Genomic DNA, 25,790 nt, shown 5'->3' on the forward strand with positions numbered 1-25,790 from the left:
CTGTGGAGCAAATAGTGTTGAGTTGGCCATCGACAAATCAACATTTTGATCAGTGTGTGGTCATCCCTGTTCAAAAGAAGTTGACTGTTAGATTGACTTTTGTCAAACAGACAAATTGGAAAAATTTGCCAATCAGCAGCTGTAGCCAATTGACTGTAGCCAGTTGGATTGTATGCTGATAGCGCCAGGTCCCACCGTCAGAATACAATGGTGTTGATTTACTAAAACCGGAGAGTGCAAAATCTTGTGCAGCTGTGCACAGTAGCCAATCAGCTTCTAACTTCAGCTTGTTCAATTAAGCTTTGGCAATAAAAACACAGAAGCTGATTGGTTTCTATGCAGAGCTGCACCAGATTTTGCAATCTCCAGTTTTAGTAAGTCAACCCCAATGTCCCCATGGGGGAAGGGGGTGTTGGGATTCCTCTATTCACTTATATTATGTGGAAGGAGGAATCTGTTCATTTATTTTTATTTAGCCTGTTGGCTGAAGTAAAAAAAAAAAAAATCTTAACTATGGCCAACTGTAGATGGACTAGTAGATTGGAGTTGTTTTTTTTCCCCCTTTGGGATAAATGTTTTAATTACATAAATTTAGTTGATCATTGTAAGCGTCTCTGTTAGTGTTTAATGGTTTGTCTGAACCCTCTAACTACTACTTCTGTTGGAAAGCTTGGTCTGGTAATTGAAGCTGAAACCAACAGGCTTAAATATTAGCATGTAATAAGACTTTGTGGTTGATTTACCAAAGGCAAAAAGATTGTTCACTTTGCAAGTGCAGTTGCTCCAGAGCTTAGTAAATGAGGTGAAGTTTCAATTAGCAAACAATACCCAATCACGTGCAAGGAAAATAAAAATACAGCATTTTTGCTTGCACATTATTAGATGGTGGAAGTCAGCAGAGCTGCCCCTCATTTACTAAATTTTGGAACAGCTGCTCTTGCAGAGTGCAACAGCACTTTGCAAAATGCAAAGTCTATTTGCCTTTAGTAAATCAACCCCTATGTTACAGGTAGGACTGCTGCAATAATGCTACTGGACTGTATCAAATATGTTTTTTTCTTTATTTTGCTCATAGTTCCACTTAAAAGTCTAATCTAAACACAAAGAAAATATCTAGCTATTATACATTCAATACAGAATCTATGCCTATAGCAACCAGTTTGATTACAATCACCATTTTTGCTGGTTTAGATTAAAATATAAAGGCAGAAATTTGACTGGTTGATATATAGGCCACACTATTATTTTTTTAAATAAATTAGTGCAAAGAGCAACAACAATGTACCAAAAATACCAACATACAGCAGATATTACTTTACTGTGGTACAAATTTGATGATTAGATATTCTTTATAGTACTTTGCACATTATTGCTTTTTGCTCTTCCTAATTGTAGCATGTTTAGTAAGACATTGAAAAGAGCTGTGAGGATTCTCAAAGGACAGCATATGTATCAATGAGAGACCTATCTTGACTGTTCCACCCTATAGGAAACAGAAATATAATGGGCTGATTCGGGAATACTTTGCACTTAGTTTTTCATTAGTTTAAAGTGTATAAAAAGGAAAACTCTTTTTTTGTTTTGGATAGATTAGGAAGAGTTAAACCCTCTGCCATGTTTTCTTTTTTAGGTCTGTGTCTCCACTGGAGAAATGCACCATCTATTTCTCCAGGTGATCATTGTCACTAAGAGAAATCTTACATTTTTCTGTCTTGAGAACGAGGTGAGAGAAATCTTCCAATGGGGACACCAGTTCTGGTGACAGCTGTCTAAGATGGGAATTCTTCTCACTTTGTGGAGATTTCTTCTCACTTTTTGTAGTATCTCAAAGTCAGGAAGTAAAGGGAATCTCCCTGCAGGATAGAGAAGACTATAACCTGACAGAGGTTTTAATTGGGCTGTGAGCAAGCAGGTACCTGCTTATAATCCCGATCAGGAGAATATCAGCATAGAGTTTGCATGTTCTCTGTGTGCTTTCGCGTATTCTTTTCACACCCCAAAGACATGCTGGTAGGTTAATCAGCTCCTGTCCAAATTGGCCCTAGTATATATGCATGTAAAACAGAAACTTTAGCTCCTTGAGGGCAGGGACTAATGTGAGAGTAAAAAGAAAAGGGACGAGTACCTCTAGGTGTAGAATCTTTAATAAAACAATGAAAGCAATAAGAAAGTAATGAAAGCACCGTGTGTGGTTTGGGCGCCAGGCTGTGGAGTACACTGTGGAACACAATGCCACAGAGGACAGCCCTGGACCAGAAATCATGCAATGCCTTTCTGAGCATGCTCAGAACACCCAGGGGGGTGTGTTACTTACCACGTTCCTTTCTCAAGCTCAAAAGCTTTTGAGCTTGAGAAAGGAATGTGGTAGCATAACCCCTGGGTGTTCTGCGCATGTTCAGAAACGCATTGCGAAAGTTCAGGTCCAAGGCTGTCCTCTGGGGCATTGCATTCCACGGTGTGCTCCACAGCCTGGTGCCTGATCCACACACACACAGTATTCTACAGCTTCCAACTTCCCTGCTGTCTCCGGCCTTTCCACTGGCCCCCCTGTTCAAAGCACAGCATGCTGATATTGCAGTTGGCGACCAGGCTGACGTACGCCCTCACAGACATCCTCCCATCTTTATATGCCTGTAACTATTGCACAACATGCGATTGGATAATCTTCTTGCTTTCATTGTTGTATTAAAGATACTACACTTATGTATAACAGAGTCTGCTCTACTCTTTGATCAGCAGTCCTTTGTGGACTACCACCCCCCCCGTTTCTTTTATATGGGACTTTATATGGACTGAAGTTCAGAGATTTTTTTACATTCTCTAGGCGCATATTATTTTGTGTTTTTACTAAGGTGAGAGTACAGTATGTAAAGTGCTGCATAAATAGTTGGCACTATTGAAACCTATTACCCCTTGTAATTGTTATTTTCTTTGCTTTATATATCATGTTGATTTTCTGCATTTATTCAAGATGTGTACCTTCCCTATTCTGTTTATTTGTATTTTGCAAACTTCTCATGAAAAATGTTTAGATAAAAAAAAAAGAAAAAAAAACTGTTGACAGTAAAAAAAAAAAAAAAAATTTGTAATTTTTTAAATAATATTCAAAACTAGAAAAAAATTTTGGCTATACATATATTTTAAAGACTGGGTCCACATATATTATTCACGTCTAATGAGTGCTTATTGATTTCGTTGATCTACAATTGGATACTCAAAATGTTTCAAAAATCCTTAGTACTAAAGGAAACCTGTGATGACAGAGATTTGTAGACTGGTATCTGAAATTGCCAGTTGTCTAGCTATTGCTGGCTCCAATATTTTAAGTCACTGATGAACAAACATGCAGTGTGTGATTTCCTAGTAACTGATTTTCATTCCTTTTCTGAGTCAGTTATTTTTCAAACCTTTGATTTGCCATGATACCTGGCAACCAGTATTTTCAGGAGTGCTCCACAATGACAACCTAAATACTCTCAGTACAGAGTAAGGTGCAATACATACCTACTATAGTGTCATAACTCAACATACCCAATCAGAAATCATCACTTAACCTATCTAACTGCAGTAGCCTAAAATTGAGTCCTCTGCTAAGGGCAACTGCATTCGTTTATTAAATAGGTGTCTACAGTGTTTTTTTTTATTTTTTTTTTATTTTACTAAACATAACATAAATCAATCCAAACCTTTATTGTGCCTGAAAGAAAAGAAAAAAATACAGAGAAAAAAAAAGCAATCTCCTTTCAGATGCACAGTTCATTTGCATGCAATTTATTCATGTCCAGCGTGCATTACAAAAACATTCTTTTCTTGCTTTTTTGGCGCTAACGCTAAACTTTCAATTATTACAGCAGGTGCAGAAGCCTTATGGAGAGGAAGGAGGGGGTCATTTGATTACAAGTGCCATTCTTGAAAAAGGTGCATTGCTTCAAATTTTTGGAAGAGAACATGAGGGAAAATGCTGTTTTTAATAGCAAGCAAATTTAGCAGCCAAAAGGGCAGAGTGATGATGCAGACTGCATGGATAAAAACAGTTAGGTCTGAAGGGGAAAAGCCAAGTCATTGCTTGTTATCTTTCAATAGGTTTTCGGTATAATGCGTATACATGCTTAATATCATACAGTGTCCCTTGGTAGACTGTATAAGACACTAACAGGCAAGCAGGGGGACATGATATGAAGCGCATTATGTTCCCCATGTCATTCTTGACACAGGCCGGGGAATGTACAGCACGAGATAGGGACACGAACAGTATAAAAAAAAAAGAAAGGGAGGGAAAAAAACGAACATAACATGGATCCATAGTGCACAAACCTTCCGGCTCTGTGTTTTCTTTGAGGTGCACTTGCTTCAGAGGGCAGCAGAAGATTTCGTGACATTTAGCACGAAAGGGGGACTCTTTTTTCTTTAAATCCGCTGACTGGATGGAATCTTGCCGTAACATAATGTACTCCTGTGTGCCAGGGGGGGCGTCATCCAGAACTGTGGTTACCACATAACAAAATGAACTGGAGTTAGAGCTCAATATGACAATCTACTCACTTCTTAGAAAAAAAAATGTGCTAAGTTATTTCCAGAGAAAACATCAACCTTGACAAGTGATAAAGAGAAGAGGGGTGCAAGGGCCGGGAAAAATTACCACTTTATGTGCTGGAACTATAAGAGGATTTTTTTTTGCGCTGTCTCTGAGTGCCTTATTGTAAAGTGCTCATGTTACATAGTTACATAGTTACATAGTAGGTGAGGTTGAATAAAGACAATAGTCCATCCAGTTCAACCTGTGTAGGTGTGTGTGGCTAGAATCATCTCACATAGCCCTGAATGTTCTGATCCTTGAGATGTACGTCTAAGAGTCTTTTGAAAGCCACCATACTACCAAAATGTTGCTTGCAGCAACACTTCTTCTTACACATTAACAAATAAGAGCTGAAATCCGATAGGATACTATGGGTGGCAATTACGTTTTAGTCTTTTTGACTACATAGGAAGCAACAGTGGGGCTTATTAATCAAAGTGTTTGAAATAAAAATTGCCTGTTGTCCAAAGTAACCATCAAGGTTTGTCCTTTTTATTCTCCCAAAGAACGTTAGAAAATAAAGAGGAGATTTTGGCTGGTTGTTGTGGGCAATGCAGTTCTTATTTTAGACCCTTTGGTAAATGAGGCCTACTGGTATTAAAAACAAAAATCTAATATTTTTTTCACTTCAGCGACTTATTCATGTAATCCTCAAAATAGTTCAGCACTTCTGAGTTTATACTGTTTGTATATGTAGAGTATACCTGTCACCTACAACAGCACAGTGGCCTGCCATTTTGTGGCCCTAACATTTATTCAAATTACTTTTTAACAGCAACTTTGGAGGTGTACTTGGCAATTTTGGAAGGTTTTCCTCACCTATTAATTGAAAACACAATTACGACGAGTTTATTGGTCTACAACAATTTCCTTTATAGGGTTTTTATAATCTCCCAATTTCCAGAAGCTTTTCAACTAGCGTTTCAATGGTTTCAATTGATCTCCACAACACATTTTGATCAAGTGAATGCTTCAAAGTGTTTAAGATTTGAAATAATTGGTGACAGATTATTATAGCCAATGCAAGTTAAGTGACAGCTATGGCCACCAAAGACCCTTCATCATATGACATGTTTCTGTGTATGTTGGATGCCTGGTCTCCTGCTAAACTCTGTGGTTCTTCCTACTGGCTATCATTTTACTGTAGGAAACGGTAATGATATGGCAACCAGTGGGAGGAATACATCGTGATACTGGGTACCTGTCAAGTGTCACAGAATGATGTATACTGATTAAGGTAAGTGGCTCATCCTATTGCAAAATCCCTGAATGCTGATCTGGCTCACTGCACTCTAGCAAATCAGTCAGAAAAGGAAATTAAGCACCACACTCCTGACTGTAGCTATTTTTCCCGTAGAAAGCAAGAAGGGCCACTGTCATATTTTGGCAAGAAAAGGCTCAATACATGTCAGAGATAACCCCTGCTGCTATCTTATACAAGAAAAGTTGCTGCAGCCTGAATTGCAGTGATTCATACCTACAATTGTGTTGGAAGATGAACATTTTTTAGTGGTCATCACATGCCAGAAAGGTAAATATGATTCATCTTTTGCAGGGCATATGTTGTCCTCAAAAATTTCAGGCAACAGAGTAACTTTAAAGCAGACTTAATGTAAAAAAAAATACTTAAGAAGCCTGTCCATTAAAACTGTCTTTACAAAAAATCCCTCTTCCCTAAATACTTACCTCTGTCTTGCGGATAGGCCCCCTAGCCAATACCTCACTTCTGTTTTTCTTGAATAGCTTCAGAAAAAGATCAGCCTTGTGTGGCGTGAAGACCTTGACTGGCTGCCACTGTCTGAACAGCCAATTAGTGCTTCTGACTCACACAAATCCAATCCTTTGCAAAGGCTAAAGCTTAGCACACATGGGCCGAAAGTTGGGTGGCATCAGCCGGTTCAACAGAAACTGGCCAACATTTGGCTTGTGTTTACTGCAGTCAGTCCGACAGAAGCCGGCCGTTCGGCCAGCTTTTGTCGAAGGAGCATGACTGCAAAAAAGGTCTGCTGATCGGCTCCTGATAGCCAATGGTCGGGAACGCTAACAGAAGTGTTCTGGCGGGGAGGCCGTCCCCCTGTAAGAATACAATAGAACAGCAGGGGAGATCGCTGTACTAATGTCAGATCTTTAGTACAGCAGCTCCTCTTGAGCTGTCAGTTTTTTTTCGTTCAGCCCTGCTGGGTTGAACAAAAAAAAAAACTATTAGTGTGTACTAGGCTTAAGAGAGGAACTGATCCCATTCCATGACAGAGATAAATATTTGGAGTAGTTGGAGGGACCCTTTTGGGACTCTCATAAGTCACTCTCTAAAATGTATTATTAATTGTATTTTCCTATCAGATGGCTGGCCCAGTTTTGAAATAGGTGACAGGTATCTCAGAAGGCTTTATTATGCAAGTTAGTTACATATACGGTATCTATAGTATACAGATATAATATATCTTTCATTAAATAATTTGCCTTGTAAAAGTGGGAATTTCCCAGCCCAGAAAGAAAATGTGATTCATTAAATTTTGTAGTTATCATACTACCTGTCCGTTTTAAAATATGACAGGTATTACTCTCAGGGACATGAGTAAAATATTTTTAGAACTATTAATAACTGCATCAGGAGAGAAAGTAAACAACATAAATAGTTTGAATAAAATGTAATAAGCATGCACTTAAAACAGAAACATTAAAATTAAATTAACGTAATATGCGTGAACAACAATAAGTAAATAAATTAGCCAACTCTAATATAAACATGCAAAATGGTAACAGTGTTCAAACAGATATCTGAGTGCTGCTAATAAATAACTGGAGTGAACCAATACCTTATTTAATAAAACCCTGCCTTTTTTCAATTAAAAAGCAGAGATAAAAAAAAAAATATACCTGATGAATAATAGTACAGCAAGAAGAATAGTAGTAATCTACATCCTACATCCAGCTATTTTTTCTTCGTCAAAAGCACAGAATAAAGACACTAGATGGAAGTCACCACAGCAAAACGCTTGAAGTATATTTTGATCAAATTTAGTAGTAATGGTAGCTATTAAACATTAATAATAATAACAATAATACAAATAATCAGGTTTGGCAGATTAACATAACATTCAGGACTAAGTTAATTCTATTTCAGAAGCAACAGGAAATATTACACCTTTTCGGGTCCTAAAACCTAGCTATGGTATTCATGTTACTGAAGTGCATGATCCTTGGATACTTCTCAAAGCAATTTTTCTATACTGCTGGGCACCCTTGGGTTACAGACAAGTACTATATTATCCCCCCCCCCCTTCCCTGGTACTGAACCCCAAACCCACAGTCCAGTCCAAGAACTCTAGTTGTCAGCAGAGGTTCTGGCATTAAATAGTTAAGGTGGAACTTAACCCTCCTATCCTTTACAGCCAAGGAAGCAACCATCCTAGCCTTGGTTTGATCTGCAGTGCTGTACGCATGACCAGCTGTAACACCAGCCATTTGATGACAGTTCGCAGTTGAGAGCTGACATAAGCACACTGGCAAACTGTAACAGTTACCATGTCTTGAATGTAACTGGTTTGGGAAAATGTTAAATTGCTGGATTTAGTTCCACAGTGACAGGGTTTTTGCGAGGTGGAGTGGTTTTATGCCATTTGGACAGAGAACAAAATGCAATATACAGTATAACATAACATTTCAAAAGATTTATTAGCTTATCTAGTTTTAGGATCTAACCCAATAGCAAATTTTTATTTTAATTTCTATTTTTACTGCCAACATCAAAGAATGCTCATGAAAATCTAATAGCAACTATATAATGCCCATTTGTTAAATAGATAGTGATAATTATTGTCATTACACTAGTGTTACATTTCCATAATCACTCCATCCATAAAACTTTCCTGCTGTCTATGTCTACAGCTCTATTCCAAACATATTTTAAAATAAGCACAACGTTGCCAAAAAATACGTCAACCCATCCTAGCCTCAGTATCATTGGCCAATGCTTTCATTGGAATACCGCAATGTACATATTTTGTGAAATATTCAATATTCAATTAGTTATAATCTGCCAAAGCCAACCGCAAATCCTATTTTTTAAAAATAACCAGGAGATTTGGATGCTGGAGAGAGAGCAGACATAGGGACAGTTTGCAGCCAGAGTCTGTAGGTGCTATTATGTCTAGCAGAGAGAGAATAAATTAATGAAACAACCACGCTGCAGAAGGCAAGCAGGGAACTGCACACTGCAGACATGGCCAATGCTTTAATGCTCAGATTCTCTTTTTTTTTTCTTACTAACATAGAATATTACACCAATTTTTATGGTACACAAATATTTTCATGGTTTCATGGTTAACTTTCACTTATTGAAACATTACATACAAGTATTATCAGTTTTTTTTTTACCTTTTTCGCACAATTTATTTCTTATCTAACAACAAGAAAACTCCGAAGTCCAGCTCCACGTAAAATATACAAAACACAGCTTTTCATTCACCTAAAGTGAACCTAAGCTCAGTTTGCAACTTGTCCTCTAACCCCCTTGCTGATGCTATTTAAAAACCCAGTGCACATATAGTGGTGATATACAGTATGTAATATACAGAGGCAGGTGAAGAAATTAGGTCCTTAAAATCTTTTTGGGATCCAAACTGACCTCTTTATCAAGGCGGAGCTTTCTGTGTATAATGTTGAACTAGTACATTTTTTAAATATAATCTATTGCATTGTGGAAGCTTTGGCTTTTTCATAAAGTCATATTTACTTACACACTGGCTGTAAACTCTTCAATTTCAGAGCCAAATGATTCAGAAGAAATCCTGGGCAGGAGTCTGTATCTGGTGGATGTCCAGGTGGCCCAGCTACAACCTTCATATGCTCTATAGAAGCCTTTCTCAATCTTTTCATCCCAGAGGAACCCCTTAAAATACGTTTTAGATCTCGGTGAACCCTAACTAAATCCAATTTCTTGTCGGGGGGGGGGGGGGGGTCAATGGGAAAAATGCCCCTTACATTGGTGTCCAGGAGGAAGAATGCTACACCTACAGTGACGGACACTGCTGAACAGGCCGAATTTCGGTCCATGTATGGCCACCTTTACCTTTACCTGGGGTTACATTCTGTCTTATTATATCTATGGTTCATAGGAGCAATATCACTTATATATTGCTTGCATGTGTGCATAGGGGCAATATCACTTATATATAAGCTTACATAGTGGCAGGGGCTGACTGGTAACTTTCGGCCCAGGGGGCAAGTACAGTCCAGAGGCCCATGGTGCAGCGACTTGGCCCCTTCCCGCTCTCCCTCTTCCCGGCCTCCTTCTGACCCCAACTCCAGGTACTCTATACCAACCGGCCAATTCCGGGTTTCCAATCTGGTCAGCAGGTTGGGGGGAGCTGGGACAGCTCGGTTGGGGCTGGCTGGGGCATGGAAATGCTTTTGCTCAGATGCTCAGACACAGTTTACACCATCCATGCTGGGGAAGGAGGCCTGTGCTCTGTCCTTGTCTTCATCTCACACTTAGTAGGTCAGCAGTGGGGACTTTTTACTTCTCTTCACCAGGAATTCTTCAGACATGTCTATGGCAGAAGCAGTTCAGCCTTCTTACCCCCTTGCCCCCCTGCCCCCTTGCCCAGTCCTCCCCTGCATAGTGGGTTCACTGATTAAATTAAAAAATATTGCATTCTCATTCATTTTAACTGCCAAAGACCACAAGTTGCAAATATGAGGGTCAAATTCTGACAGGCATGGTCTAGCTAGTTGGCTGCAAGTGCATTTTTAAAAGAAATACAAATTGCATTTTAGCAAATAGTGACAACAATATTAAATCCATAACGACCCAAAACAAGTAGATATGCTACTACCAATTCGACATTTGCTGCAAGAAAGCAACCCTAAATAATAAATATACTTAGTATAGCTTGCATATAGGATAGCGCTACAAGTAAGCCATTAAATATAAAAATACTAGAAATCACAGCAAAATGCCTATAAAATGTCCATAATATTCAGGGTTATGTTATTCCTTGTAGTGCATAAGCAGCAGTGTAAAACACAGACCATTTATTTATATTAGCACAAGTTAAAAGTAGATGGATTTACTTTTTAACATCATAGTAGAGCACTTTGATTATGTTAAGCGAACTGAGTAATTAATATCATATATTTCTAAATGTTATATATTTAACAGGTGTCACATCATTCCCCCAAACACAAGCAATCACAGTGTCCATTGCCCACATACAAAGTGCAGAAGCATTTCTAGTATGCTTCATACACTGTTAAAAACAAATATAATTTAATTTCAATTGAAGGATCAGGAACATTGCAGGCAGATGTTTGTGTACTGATAATTGATGATAGTAGATGATAGTTATTTTGCACAACTTTTGAGTTTTATCAGGAAAAAATAAAACCTTAGAATACAAAACACAAATATTGGCTTTATAATGTCATATTTGGTGTTGCTTTGCTATATTTCAAACATAGAGGGCGCCAGCTGTTCATTTTTACCAATATGTTAACTAATGAAAAATACTCCAGAATCAGTATCTTATAAATAAACTTCTGACACCAAAATTAACCGAGTTAAAAAAAAAAAAAAAAATTAAAACAGATTTAATTCAAACAGTTTTATAAAAAAAAATAAGTTTTTATAAAAAAAATAAACACCCCTTCCTACAGATTCCCATTTGTCCCCTAGATCCTTATGTCACAGCTTTGAAAATATACTAAAAAAACTACTGAAGACATCATCACGGCTGTAATATACACTGTAACTTTTATTGGTGACGTTACAGTCAGCACGCTATTGAAGCCCAAGTTCAGACAAAAAAAAAAATCAGCATAAGGGACATTATTTACTATTAATCACTATGTGTCCCTTGTTCTGCTGGCACCTGTATTCCTTGAAATCGTTATCCTCCGACCCCTTACCATCCCCCTATAATATTCTAGGGTGGCAAAGGTTAATAGAACTGAGGGAGCTGTGACATGCATTCATCAAGAGTACCAAACTATGCCGCCCTTTCCGCCCAGCTCCTCTATTCATAGAAGTTGTACTACATCTTTTACGAAATAAACATGATCTATAAATGGAGGACAGGTGGATGATTGAAAGATCTGCCCCTTCCATTCATAGATCACATTTAATTCATATAAGCTGTAGTACCAGCTTCTATGAATAGAGGGGCTGGGCAGAAAGAGAAGGCATATAGTCAGGGGCACTCTTTATGAGTGCCTGTCACAGGTCCCTCGGTTTTCCTAAAGGCCCGTACACACTTAACGGAAATCGGATGAAATATCCTCAGATTTTTCTCTCTCTTGCTCAGCGTTCATAACCGTTTTTAGTTGACAGTGCATAAATGTTCACGAAATTTCTCGTCCAATTTTTTTTTTGGGACATTTGTTCCTAGACTTCCGGGTTGTCAGCAACTTCAGATCATGCGCTGTCTTTCGTATCTGATTTTTCACGGACGTACTGCATACACATTAAACGAAAAATTGGTCGTCTGGGGATGGACGATAAAAATTTTGGTGTTTGTCCCTCTGTTTTTTTTTCATTGAAAATGTCGGCATCGGCTGCTGAAAGTTGTGTACACACTAGCCGAAAATCGTACGATTTTACCTCGGGCGGGAATTTTCGGCAGATTTTCTACTAGTGTGTACCCCACTTAACCCCTGCCACATCTGAAGATTACAATGAAAGGGGTTGGGGGTGGTATCAGAGAATGAGGATTTCAAGGAGCCAGCAACACAAGGGACACATTCATTTAAAATCAAGTCATGTCCCTTGTAATTATTTTTTTTATTTTATTTTAATAAAAACTTGGGCTTTATAAAAGTGATAGCTGCTGGCACTTTAACTATAGTTACCTAAAACGTCCCCAGGACCCTCTTTGCCCTTTATTAAATTCTCTACATTTGCTCCAAAGTATACAAAGCTGACAATAGTAAATAAAAACATAAAATTATTTATAAAACTCTGTTATATAAGGGTTTACTTATCAAGATCTGGAAATATTTCCATGTAAAAAAAAAAAAAAAACTGTGCCAAAAGTGACATGGAAGCTACTATTGCTCTCTTTCCAGTGTCTCAGAATGCCAGTTGCCTGGCTGTCATGACAACTGAGTGGGTTTCTTTTTTTTTCTGGGTCACCGACGTGTAAAAAGCATCATGCAATTAGGTGCCGGTTCACACTATTGCGATGACAGAAAATGCATGTAATTCGGAGCGCACTGCTCCTAAAATCACATGCGATGTCTGTGAGGTGCGAATTCAGCCATACAGTTTGTATGGCTGAATTCGCACAGCAATCGCAGTGAATTTACACAGGACCCTTTTTTTGGTCCACAGCAGAATCGGATCGCATGGTGGTTCACACCAGAGTGATCCGATTCCTGTGCGAACTGTCAGATCGCACTGCGATATGCGATCTGATCTGGGGGTGTCGTTAACCTTGAATTGACACCCCCAGCGTATCGCATATGGCAGTGTGAACTGCCTGTGCTGCGGATGCGATGCGGGAGCACGCAGTAGATTTGCAGTGTTCCCGCATCGCAATAGTGTGAACCGGCACTAAGTTCTGACTTCAATCTAAATATTGAAGTCAGCAATTCAGCATCACTAAAATCAACAATGGTAGACTCCAGATTTTTCTTGGTACACAGTTGCTGTTTTATCCAAACACTGACTGCTAATATAATGAGGGAATAAAGTCACCTAAATTTGAGGGCAACGTTATTCACATCAACTTTATTTCTGGCTTGGGAGCGAGCATGCATGGGTGCCCCCTAGCACACAGTGCTGGCAGGGTACTCCAGAGAAGGAGGTAACGGACAGCACAGGGAAGGTAGGTAAAGCATCTTCTTTATTTCAATGAAACAAAACAAAGAATCTTTACAATCAATAAGAAGCAGAACCCTTTTCTAGTTTTGAATAAAGTAAAGAAGGTTTGGAACTCTTTTTACAGTTTTTTTGTTTGCGTCCCTAATGGGTAGACTCACCCTCCCTATCTGTCCTGGTGACCAATGCTATGGAGACAGAAAGGAATTGAAAATCCAAAATTTTACAGTTCTTGCTAAAACAAGAGGTTAGAGGAAATGTTACAATGGGGACAATTGTCTAGGAGAGGAATTATCCTCCCTTTGAAGAAAAAAACTAACACTTCCTGTTACATCTCCAGGACAGGAAGTGAAGGAGAATCTCCCCCAATAGGACAAGGACAGCAAAGAAAAAAAAAAACTCACAGGGGATTGCATACACTCACAGGAAGTGTAATCTTTCCATAATCTATCCTAAATAAAAAAATGGCTATACATACACTTTTTGGAATACAATATCCCTGTCCAAAAAGGCCACGTGTGATTTACCAGAAAGGCACAAAGTTACAGTTCTAGTGAGTGATGACTAGGGGAGGGAAGATTGAGGAAATTATTCCCTCTCTCTACATTTGGCAACATCATTTTCCCAGATTGCACCTGTACATCTAGGCACTTCTAGGCACTTTTTCTTCACATCTGTATTTAGCCAGCAGCACTATAATATATCCTTACTAGAGTTGAGCGGACACCTGGATGTCCGTGTTCAGCGGGTTCGGCCGAACTTGAAAAAAAAGTCCGGGTCCGAACTTTACCTGGACACCGAACCCCACTGAAGTCAATGGGGACCCAAACTTTCAGGCACTAAAATGGCTCTAAAAAACCAATGGAAAGGGCTAGAGTGCTGCAAATGGCAGCAAAATGTAGTTAAGAGCATGGCAAAAAAAATTCCCCTTCAAATTTGTAATTTTTAAATAGCAGATTAGAACAGCACTCTGTAGTAAAATATAGCTGAACGCTGCACACAACAGACTGATAAAAATATATTTTTTTCTCCATCCTCCTCCTCCTCCTCCTCAGTGGGCTCAAGTGAGGGCAAAAAGATTGTTCACTGCACCACCCCCCACACAGCAAAATCGATGTAGATCGCTAACGGACGATTGTTCTGTCCTGTGTCTCCTAATCTCTCCCTGCCTACTCTCTCCAGCCTGTCCCTAAAATGCTCAAATATCTTTCCCTGCCTACACTCCGACCTGTCCCTGCATTCTTTTTGGGCACAATGTTTTTTTTCCCTGTCTGTCCCTAATCAGCAGCAGCCAGCACCGTTGTGTGTGCTCTCTCCCTACACTAGAGCAGACTGACGCACAGCGCGCTGTGTCTCTAGCTTATAAAGATCTGGGTCACATGCTTCAGCTGGCCAATCACAGCCATGCCATTAGTAGGCATGGCTGTGATGGCTTCTATGGCACACCAGTTAAACGCTTGTCGATTGGCTGTTGGAAGCCCGCCATTAAAACCGCGCCATTACATACAAAACAGGAAATAAAATTACCGAACACGGATTTTAAACCCGAACATACAGTAAAGTTTTCGGGTCCGTGTCCGGGTAACAAAAATCCAATTATCCGGTACGGACCCGAATAATACAGTCCGTGTTCGCTCAACACTAATCCTTACCTTATTCATATATCGCTACTATTTTTATACTATTCATGGACATTTTCCTTGCTGCTTATATGCACTATTCTTGTTCTGTCCAGTTCAGCTCACACTCTTCGGTGTATGGCGTCTTCGTTTCTGCCCGCCTGCCCTGTGTGCCCTCAGCTCCCGTGGGAGACACCTGGTGCCAAGCCTTACCCCTGGTGCCAGCAAATACTCTATTTGCAGCTTAAGTTGTGGTTCATTGGGGGACTCATTCTCCCCCCCTCCTCTTTTGTCCAGTCTTCATTCAATATCATGGATGCTGTTGCCTTACATATATATTTTTTTTAGATATGAATGAAGTGGTACACTCGGTCCACGAAACGCGTCAAGTTTTTTTGATGTTATGATCATATTATACCATTCTACCATTGTTGCAACTTTGAGTTAATTATTGTTGTGATTTCATCCAACTATTTTACTATTCTTGCCCAATACCCTATTGGTTTTTATGAATACTGGATTTGAGGACCATTTACCAGTTCTTGCAATACTTTGAAGAAAATTTGTTCTATTACTCTGCATATTCTTCATGATTATGTTCATTACCTGTTGACATTATTAAATGTATTTGATTGATCCTGATAGCCTGGTCATGTCTTTCATTTAAAGTCCCGACCCTCCTCTTTTACTCAATTGAATAGGGATGGAGACGCACGGCACATCCCACCGTGCGTCTCATTTAAAGTCCCAACCCCACCCCCCCCACCCTTTATTCTATGTACATCTAGGCACAGTCACTTGACAAGAAATCAAAAACTGCTATTTAATAATAAAATTTAAAAGCATTTTTGAAAATGTCTACTCTCTTTTTGTTTTGTTATATGTTGGAGATGTATTTATGCAGACTTGTAAAGTTATTTCTTGATGTCATGTATCATGGGAAAAGGGATGTGTCCCCTTTAATTATGTCAAGATACAAACCCTTTTGAAATTTAAAATGCTTTCTAATGAAAAGTGACTCAAAAACAGGTTCAGCTGGTACATTTGGCAAACCTAAATATTCAACATTTATAAAGATAGAATTTCTAGGCCAGATCACAAAAACAGACTGCTCATGAAAAATCAAAACCATTGGCAGCAATGGAACAGTAACAACCAGTCTGATTCCTTGTGGTTTATTTTACTATAGGCCGTTCGCTTTGCAACAGAATTTTGCAAATGAGGTGACCTTTTTCTGGCTTTCATCATCCAATCACGTACAAGCAAACCTTCTGTTTTTTTACACTTTTTTGTCAAGTAAAATTTCATCACAATTACTAAGCTCTGGGGCAAATTCCCTTGCAAAGTGAACAGCCGTCTTGCCCCCACTGTGTCATTTCCTTTCGTTCACTCCAATTTTTTTTAATCTGACCCAGTTCATGGCTTAAGCAGGTAACAAATAGAACTGCAATGTGATGAACCTGTTCTGTCCATCAATTAATCACTTAAGCCCCGGAAGATTTTACCCCCTTCCTGACCAGGCCCTATTTTGCGATTCCGCACTGCGTAAGTTTAACAGACAATTGCGCGGTCATGCGATGCTGTACCTAAACGAATTTGACGTCCTTTTTTTCCCACAAACAGAGCTTTCTTTTGGTGGTATTTGATCACCTGTGCGATTTTTTGATCATGCACTATAAACAAAAAAAGAGCGACAATTTTGCAAAAATAACAATATTTTTCACATTTTTTTATACGAAATTCCCCCCCAAAAAATGTAAAAATCTAAATTTTTTAACATTTTAGGTCAATTTGTTTTCTGCTACATATGTTTGGTAAAAAAAAAATCACAATAAGCATATTTTGATTGATTTGTGCAAAAGTTATTGCGTTTACTAAGGGAAAGATTTTTGTCATTTTTATTGTTTTATTTTTTTAACGAGTAATGGCGGCGATCTGCGATTTTTTTTTTTGCGGGACTGCGACATTGTGGCGGACAGATCAGACCCTTGACTGACATTTTTGACACTTTTGGGGGTACCAGTGACATTACTACAGTAATCAGTGCTATACATATGCACTGTTACTGTAAAAATGACACTGGCAGGGAAGGGGTTAACTTTATTGGAGAAGGAGGGGTTAAATGTGTCCCTAGGGGCATGCTTCTAACTGTTATGGGATGTGGCTGTTTGTGTAACTACAGAGATATATGATCCTACATAGCAGGACCGTATGATCTCTGCACTTACACAAGGGAGAATGACAGGCGGCTTTGTTTACATTAGGCGCCTGCATTTCTCCCACTGTACCGGACAATCGCGAGTTACCGGTGGACATCGAGTCCGCCGGTCACACGTGCGGGGATCACAGTGAACGAGCAGGGGTGGGAGCGCGCCTCCGGTGGCGCGCGCTTGCCTCCGGTGGCGTGCGTTAGCCCCCTATTGGCTCGCAGGCGAGTGACGTACCCAGACGTCACTTTGCCTGCACGGGGCTGACTGCCGCAGTATATGTACTTGCGGCGGTCGGCAAGTGGTTAATCTGACACACTCATCGAAATAAAACATGAAAATAAATTTCAAGTACCAAGCTGTCAGTTCAACTGAGGTATCACCCTACAATCTGTCCATTGTCTATTGTTTCAAGCCATGCAAAGCAGTTTGATCTTATAATATAAGTGCTATACATGACAAATTGTCTGTAATCATTCATGGGAAAATGAAGTATTGACTGATCCTACTTAAGTCAAACAAAAATTATGAGCTCTGAGCTAAACGATGCCACAATCTGTTTCCAACCTGTCCACGTTCAGCTCTCCTGCATCTGAAATTTTATTATCACTTTGTGGCTCTTCAAGCTTTCCATATTGTCAACAGCAAGCTTACTTATGCCTCTCATTTCTTAAACCCTCCATTTGGCTGCACTTTATAAAACTTGCCGACATTTCAGCATCTCATAACATTTGCCTCCTATTGTCCATTTTGACATTTCACTAAATCTGCTCCAGTGGCTTTAGAAGGGAAAGCGGTTTTGCTCAGGTATGCGAAAGAGATGAATTCTTGGTTAGTTTCAGTGCTCCATCCAGTCTATTTGAACAAATACAGCGGTACAATGTAGCTATTTTTCATATTAAAAAATAATTCATAGTTACATAGTTAGTGAGGTTGAAAAAAGACATCCGTCCATCCAGTTCAACCTATGATGTGCGTGTGTTTGCTGTTAACCGTACATTGTATACCCTTGTATGTTGTGATCTTTAAGGTGCCCATCTAATAGTTTTTTGAAAATAGTTACACAATTCAAATTACAAAGTAAAAAAAAAAGCCATTTTTGCAACAAGTTAAATAGCCTCTGACATTTTTTCTAATGTGTTTGACAAGCAATTCCTTAGTGCCTTCGATATCATCATTTTGCTGCCTTTTCCCTGAAGAATGAAAATCCATATTTTAAGTGTCTAAAATTCTCAGGCTTACCTGTTGAAGAATGCTTGAGCTATTTCCTTGATTAAAACAGAACTCCAGGAATGAAAAAAATCTACCCTTACAACCACCCCCCCCCTCCCTTTCACATTGACCCAAGGGGATGGAGATTAATTCCTTACTCCTTGTTCCAGCAGGTTCTACCAATCTCGTTTGGATTGTGGATGGTCCTCCCTCGTCCTCATGTGCAATGTGGGACAATTGGATCCACATTGTAGTAGACAATGTCATCATGCAACTATGGTTCAGAGCATCGTATAGAAAAGTAATAAGGGGAGGAAAGGAGTAAGGTAAGTATTACACTTTATTTCTCATCCCCTTGAGTTAATCATACTGTTTTTTGCTTGACCTCGTTTACATTTATACACATATTTATATTATGTTTATGTCTATCATTATTTCCTTGCTGACACTGAGATTTATTTAAGTGAGTTAAAGCTGAACCAAAGGCAGCTATACAATAGAAGGCATAGATTAGTGCAAGCTGTGTAATCATTAATGCATCAATAAATAGGTTTTAAATGCAAGCATCCTAAGTATCTGAATTTGATCTGTGATCAGCTTCTTGTAGTTCCTGTACAGTAGGGCTGCAGTGTAAGATGAAGAAGCAGTAAAATAGCCAATCGGCTTCCATGCTGACAAGAAGTATACTGATAGTAGGAGAGAGAGCAGAGCGACAAAGAGATAAGCTCAATGTTTTACTGCTTCTTCTTTCACTGTCCAGTCACAGACTGGGGCAGGTCCCAGATTCCAAGAAAGTTGGTTGAATGACGCAGGTCATCAGACCAAGAACATCTAGTAGCAGAAAAACAATACTGCTGGGGATACCTCTGGTCTGATGGTGAAAAGGGCAGCAAAAACTGATTTTATTTTACCTTTTAGCCCCGGTTCACACTACTGCGTGTGCGGGGTTTGCATGTCATGTCGGAGCGCACTGCTCCGACATGACATGCGATCAGCTGTGCGGTGCAAGTTAAGCCATACAGTTTGTATGGCTAAATTCGCATCGCACCCGCAGCAAACACGCACAGGAGGCATTTTTGCTGCCGCATCAGGATCGGATCGCACAGCGGTTCACACTTGTGCGATCCGATCCTGTGCGAACTGCACGATCGCACTGCGATATGCGATCAAACTGGGGGTGTCGTTAAGATTACATTGACACCCCCAGCGGATCGCATATGGCAGTGTGAACTGCCGGGGGTGCATGTGCGATGCGGGAACAGGCTGCGAATTCGCAGCCTTCCCGCATCGCATCAGTGTGAACCGAGCCTTAATGAGCTATTCATTTTATTTTATTTTTGACTGGACTTCTGTGTATAATTGTTACTTAATACGTGTTTCCAATTGTTGTCATAGCTATGATAAAGACAGTTATTGTGCCTTGGAAGCACATCAGTTGTTTTATGCATTAGCATAGCAAATACTAGCGCTCACATGGTGATCACATGGTATACGATTTACACGTAGGTATATTTTCCCAACTGGTGTGCCTCCAAGTCTATGGCCACATTTTTCTTGAGTTTATTCCTTATTCTGTGGTTCTTTGCACCCTAGATTGCATTTTTCAAATGCCATGTGATTTCAAGTTTCAGCTGTTGTGCAGAGGACAATGAAGGATCAGCACATTGTAGAATTACTAAATTATAAAAGATGTAAACAGATGATGTTTTCACTAAATCTATGAAATAACATAAGGACATGTTCTTTATTGATTCAATATAGAAAGTTTTGCACAAAATCAAATACATAATAACATCAACAAGTCATTGATAGCCACATAACATAGAGAAATATATTTTTAATTTCAAGGCTGTCAGTGAAAGGAAACATAAGCTTTTTCTAGCTGTCCTTTTTTGTCTTTTACATTTTCAGCTACAGTAGTGTAGCAGCAGCTTTCTGTGCTGGTAAGGCTAAAATATACTGCAATGCAGCACATGGAAACACGTTTTATAATATTAAGGTTTGTTGTACACATCTTTAGAAAATGTTAAGGCATTTTGAGGAACTCTTTAAGGTAACAAAAATCTTAAACAGATTAAAAAACATTAGTGAAAGGGGCCTTATTATGTACTGCTTGTTTTTATAATTGTTAACTCAAAATTAGGGAATAACCAAAAATACTCTAGGTCAGTAAACTACTCTTTTACCATCTGCAAAGTTTGCATTCCCTGACCCATTAATAAGGATAATAAAAAAAAAGTTAAAAAGAAACAATAATTATAGGTGAATTGAACCTTAAAAAATCCAGATTAAGGAAAATATATTAAGTGTAATTGTTTCTAGAAGCTGAAAATGGCCTAAAAATAATGGACAAGATAGAGGGGATCTAGGTGATGAAAGGTAGGTATCCCGAGATTACAATTTTGAAATGAATAACTGGTTACCGTTCAAATGATAAAATCTGGATTTGTAGCTTTATTCATCTAGATCCTCTCCATTCCAACAATATTAAGCAGTGATAAGGGAGCTTTCAGAAACCTTGAAACACAGTGGGAGAGATTTACTAAAACTGGTCCACATGGAATCTGGTGCAGTCACGCATAGTAAATAATCAGCTTTTAACTTCAGCTTGTTCAATTTTGCTTTGACAATTAAACCTAGAAGCTTATTGGTTACTATACACAGCTTTACCGGATTTTGTGTATCTTTAGAAGATCTCCTCAAACAGCTTTTTTAAAGTACACTACATAAAATAAAGCAGTAGTGAACTGCAGTTGAAGAAAAAGAAAAAAAAAAAAAAACCCCTGCAAGGCAATGTGCATCGCATACTAGCACATTATGAGAGACTTACCTTAAAACGAAGCCCTCCAGCGGCGCACTGTCACCCCTGAGAGGGCTCCCATCTTCACCCAGTTTTCCTTCCAAGTATGCGACCTCCGGCTACATGAGTCGCGGGGGGTGCAATGACCAGGAGTCGCCATTTATGGCACGGGATGCCATGCCAGTGATGTCACAAGCTTCATGCACTCCTAATGTTTAAGAGATATTCAAAGTGCATGTTTAGGAAATATTCAAAGTACCTACAGGCAAGCCTTATTATGGGTTTACCTGTAGGTATAAGTGGTAAAGAGTTTACTACCACTTTAACCACATCTGGACTCTGATATTAGTTTGGGACTCTCTTTTCTGCAATGCTGATTCAATGTTAGATGTCATAAAGTGTTTTCTATATCTTTGTCCCTAGTTCAAGACAAGCAATAGCTGCTGTCCAAGAAATGAACATGAAAGTGGCTGGAGGTGGGCTGGCCAAACATCACAAGATATACTGCTGGACATTCATTTTATCTGCTTTACACCATGCACTTTTCACCCCTTAGCAATTTAATTTACTCTCTTTAACCACTCTACTACCGCTCACAGTAATACTACTGCGGCAGAGTGGCTCGTTCCCGTCCAGTCACGTAGTATTAACGTGACTGGACTCCTCCCCTTCTGGGCGGCGCTTGCGCGCCGCCGGAGGCTCGCTCCCGCTGTTTTCATTCACAGCGGGAGTCGGGCCAGGGGAGGAGCAGCGGCGATCGCCGCTGCTCTTACCCGATCGTCGGGGATCGAGTCTGGAGATCTGCCCGCTGTGTGTAAACACAGCGGGCGGATCTCCATAGTGACAGGGAGTGACAGATCGGACTGTTCAGCATAGCTGGACATCCGATCTGTCCATGAATCACATAGTCACCTCCCCCCCTACACGTCAGTAAGCACCAGGCATACATTAACCCCTCCCTCTCCAATAAAATTAACCCCTTCCCTGCCAGTGTCATTTTTACAGTAACAGTGCATATATATAGCACTGATTACTGCAGTAATGTCACTGGTACCCCCAAAAGTGTCAAAAATGTCAGTCAGGGGTCCGGTCTGTCCGCCGCAATGTCGCAGTCCCGCAAAAAAAATCGCAGATCGCCGCCATTACGCGTTAAAAAAAAAACACCAAAAATGACAGAAATCTTTCCCTTTGTTAGTAAACGCAATAACTTTTGCGCAAACCAATCAAAATACGCTTATTGCGATTTTTTTTACCAAACATATGTAGCATAAAACAAATTGGCCAAAAACTTTTAAAAAAATTGGTTTTTACATCTTTTTTGGGGGGAATTTCATATAAAAAAATGTGAAAAATATTGTTATTTTTTCAAAATAAACGCTCTTTTTTTGTTTATAGCGCAAAAAGTAAAAATCGCACAGGTGATCAAATACCACCAAAAGAAAGCTCTGTTTGTGGGAAAAAAAGGACGTAAATTTCGTTTGGGTACGGCGTCGCACGACCGCGCAATTGTCAGTTGAAGTCGCACAGCGCCGAATCGCAAAAAGTGGCCTGGACGGAAGACAGCAAAATCCTCCGGTTGTAAAGTGGTTAATATTCTTTTGAAAGTGGGATGCTGATCACATAATTTATTTTTGCATTTCACAAGGACAATGGACTGCGATATTACATACTTGGCCTTTAACATTCAAGAAGCGTGGAAGGCTGCAATACCATTTTATAACGCCATGAAATATCTAGATGGCAAGTTGTTTATATCATCTATATGGTGCTATTTATCATCACTTCTAGTTGATGAAATAGGAATTTGTATTTCCACTACAGAAATCCTGCAAATCATGGCTTTGAATATATTTTATTCAATGAGAACACCCACTCTTTTCTTGCAGTACCGCTTAAAGGCAACACTTACTTAACTTCATGTATTCAGGAATTATGTAATATAAAACATGATATTTATTGTGTAACTCGAGGGGCATGATTCTTACAGTTTTTGCATTGCTATAAATAGCAGGTCATAGTCAGTTAAATAAGATTTTTCAGTCCTTAAGCATTCGAGTTGGACAGACTTGCTATACTTCATACAAAATTTATAAACAGACAAAGAGTAGTTTTATTGTGGCTAGACCAATGTGATCTGTGATTCATTATGTTAGTTACTGCATGCCACTGTCCCTTTCCCCCCTTTGAGCCTGTCCAAGATCAACCTATATACCTAAAATGGCGATAATGGGGAGACTAAACTGCACACACATAAACATCTAAAGCCGGCCATAGACAGATCGAATCTTGGACAATTCAGCAGGAATTGGCCGAGATTTGAATCATGCATGGGCAAGCTGAATGTACCCGAGTTGATCGATCAGTCAACTTTGGTACAACCAGCCTGTTGGTTTAACATGTGATTACTGCTAGTGGCTGTTATAGCTTCTAGCAATAATCGCTGTGTTCTCTCGGCGGGACGTCTTCCCCCCGCACCCCGCTGGGGGAAGACAATGGTTCCACTGAGAGAGTTCACTATAAACACTGACTGTGTTGATGGAGAAATCAAGCAATTCTATTTCCTGCAAAATTGCTCCATTTATGGCAGGCTTTAGTGAGAAAAAAGGCTTTTCTGCTTGAGACATTATACTTGAGAACATTCAAATATTAGTGTCTTGCTCTGTTGTGATATACGACTATCCAGTAAAACATATTGTGGGTTGTTGGATTAGCCTTTATATGTGACTGCAAGGTTTCACTGTACCACAGTAGGGCATCTGTACAAAGCAATGCATACTAGTGCTAAGATATCCACAGAACTCAAATGACTGAAGTTCCATCCTCATAACTTTAGCAGTTTTAAATGATGGACCCATTAGGCATAGGGTAAAAGGCTATAGACTGTAGGGTGGACTTTCCAGCTTACTATAAGATAGGATTATTAATATAGTTGTCTAATGAATTCAGACACATGGACTCTCTGCAGTGCAATTGCACATGCCTATGTATTCATTGGTATTAAAAAAAAACAATCTCTTTGTCACTATGTCTGAGCTTAATGCAGCCTCAACCACAAACATTGCAGCATTAAGGGGAGGCTGTACAGTATATATGTATATGGCATAAGGCTGCAATGTTGCTCAGAAGTTTTGTGAAAAGCTTAATGGATCTGCAAGATGAATCTCAGCAATTTTCCAAAATCTGTTATAACAGCAAGCAGACCTATTGAAATATCACAGTTGCAGTGTGCCCTGACTAATTTAACTTGTCCTTGCCTTGCAAAAATGATATTATCAGCAGAGTGCTGCTGATTATTAAAGACTGGTTTGTGCTCTATTGGTTGGAGCTAGCAATGCTTGAGCTTAGGTCACAAAGGTTAACAAGGGAACTTTAACCAGAATATCCACAAAATCAAGGTACGCATGGACAAAAGAGACCGAATTGGTACTCAGCCTACGGGAGCCCCATTTGAGTGGAACCTGTTGGGGGGTCACCAATATTTAGCAGTACTTACAGTAATCCAATCAGTGCACCAGTATGAGCCACTCCAAAATATTAGAAAACACACCTTCCTTTAAAATGGCATCCTAATAAACATTTTTCAAAATGATTTATTGGATTCTTTACATAAAGCTAAATCATGAAGGATTCTTATACCTACATTATATTTGACATAAAAGATAAATCAACTAATTATAACTGAAATAAAGCTGTAGTAACATGCAAAAAGTTGTATTCCTGTAAGTAATTCAATTAAAGAACACTGTAGGCAGACTCTGTAAAGCACCCTTTAGCCTAAAGTAACCACAAATATAAAATTCTCTATGTTTATTTAATGGATATTAATCACTTGCCGACCCCTGCAAGTACATATACTGTGGCGGTCAGCCCCATGCAGGCAAAGTGACGTACCGGTACGTCACTCGCCTGTGAGCCAATAAGGGGCGAGCGTGCGCCGCCGGAGGCGCGCTCCCGCCCCTCTCATTCACGGACACCTCAGCGCGAGTGACCGGTGGACCCGATGTCCGCCGGTCACTCGCGATCGTCAGTTACAGAGGGAGAAAGGCAGACGGCTAATGTAAACAAAACCGCCTGTCATTCTCCCTTGTGTAACAGCAGAGATCATATGGTCCATATGTAGGATCGTAGATCTCTGCTGTTACATGAAAAGCCACATCCCACAACAGTAAGAAGCACGCCCCTAGGGGCACACATAGTCACTGCATCACTAATAAAGTTAACCCCTTCCCTGCCAGTGTCATTTTTAGAGTAACAGTGTATATGTATAGCACTGATTACTGTAGTAATGTCACTGGTACCCCCAAAAGGGTCAAAAATGTCAGTCAAGGGTCCGATCTGTCCATCGCAATGTCGCAGTCCCGCAAAAAAAATCGCAGATCGCCGCCATTACTCGTTAAAAAAAAAAAAACAAAAATGACAAAAATCTTTCCCTTAGTTAGTAAACGCAATAAATTGTGCGCAAACCAATCAAAATACGCTTATTGCGATTTTTTTTTACCAAACATATGTAGCAGAAAACAAATTGGCCTAAAATGTTAAAAAATTTTGATTTTTACAT

The 25,790-nt window shown here is 39.5% G+C and overlaps 1 protein-coding gene across 3 annotated transcripts in view; it reads right to left on the bottom strand.

Moving 5' to 3' along the window:
- FGF13 (fibroblast growth factor 13) overlaps positions 1-25,790 on the bottom strand; it is a 635,343-nt gene that overhangs the window by 294,791 nt on the left and 314,762 nt on the right. For 2 of the 3 annotated variants that reach the window (XM_082263492.1, XM_082263491.1), the window contains exon 3: positions 4,315-4,482. The exons of the other annotated variant lie outside the window; for it this stretch is intronic. In XM_082263492.1, the coding sequence (XP_082119618.1) occupies positions 4,315-4,482 (168 nt within the window). The remainder of the gene's footprint in view (positions 1-4,314; positions 4,483-25,790) is intronic. 3 annotated transcript variants of the gene reach the window in all.

This window comes from Pelophylax lessonae (genome assembly GCF_965119305.1).
Source record: "Pelophylax lessonae genome assembly, chromosome: 7".
NCBI classification, from domain to species: domain Eukaryota; kingdom Metazoa; phylum Chordata; class Amphibia; order Anura; family Ranidae; genus Pelophylax; species Pelophylax lessonae.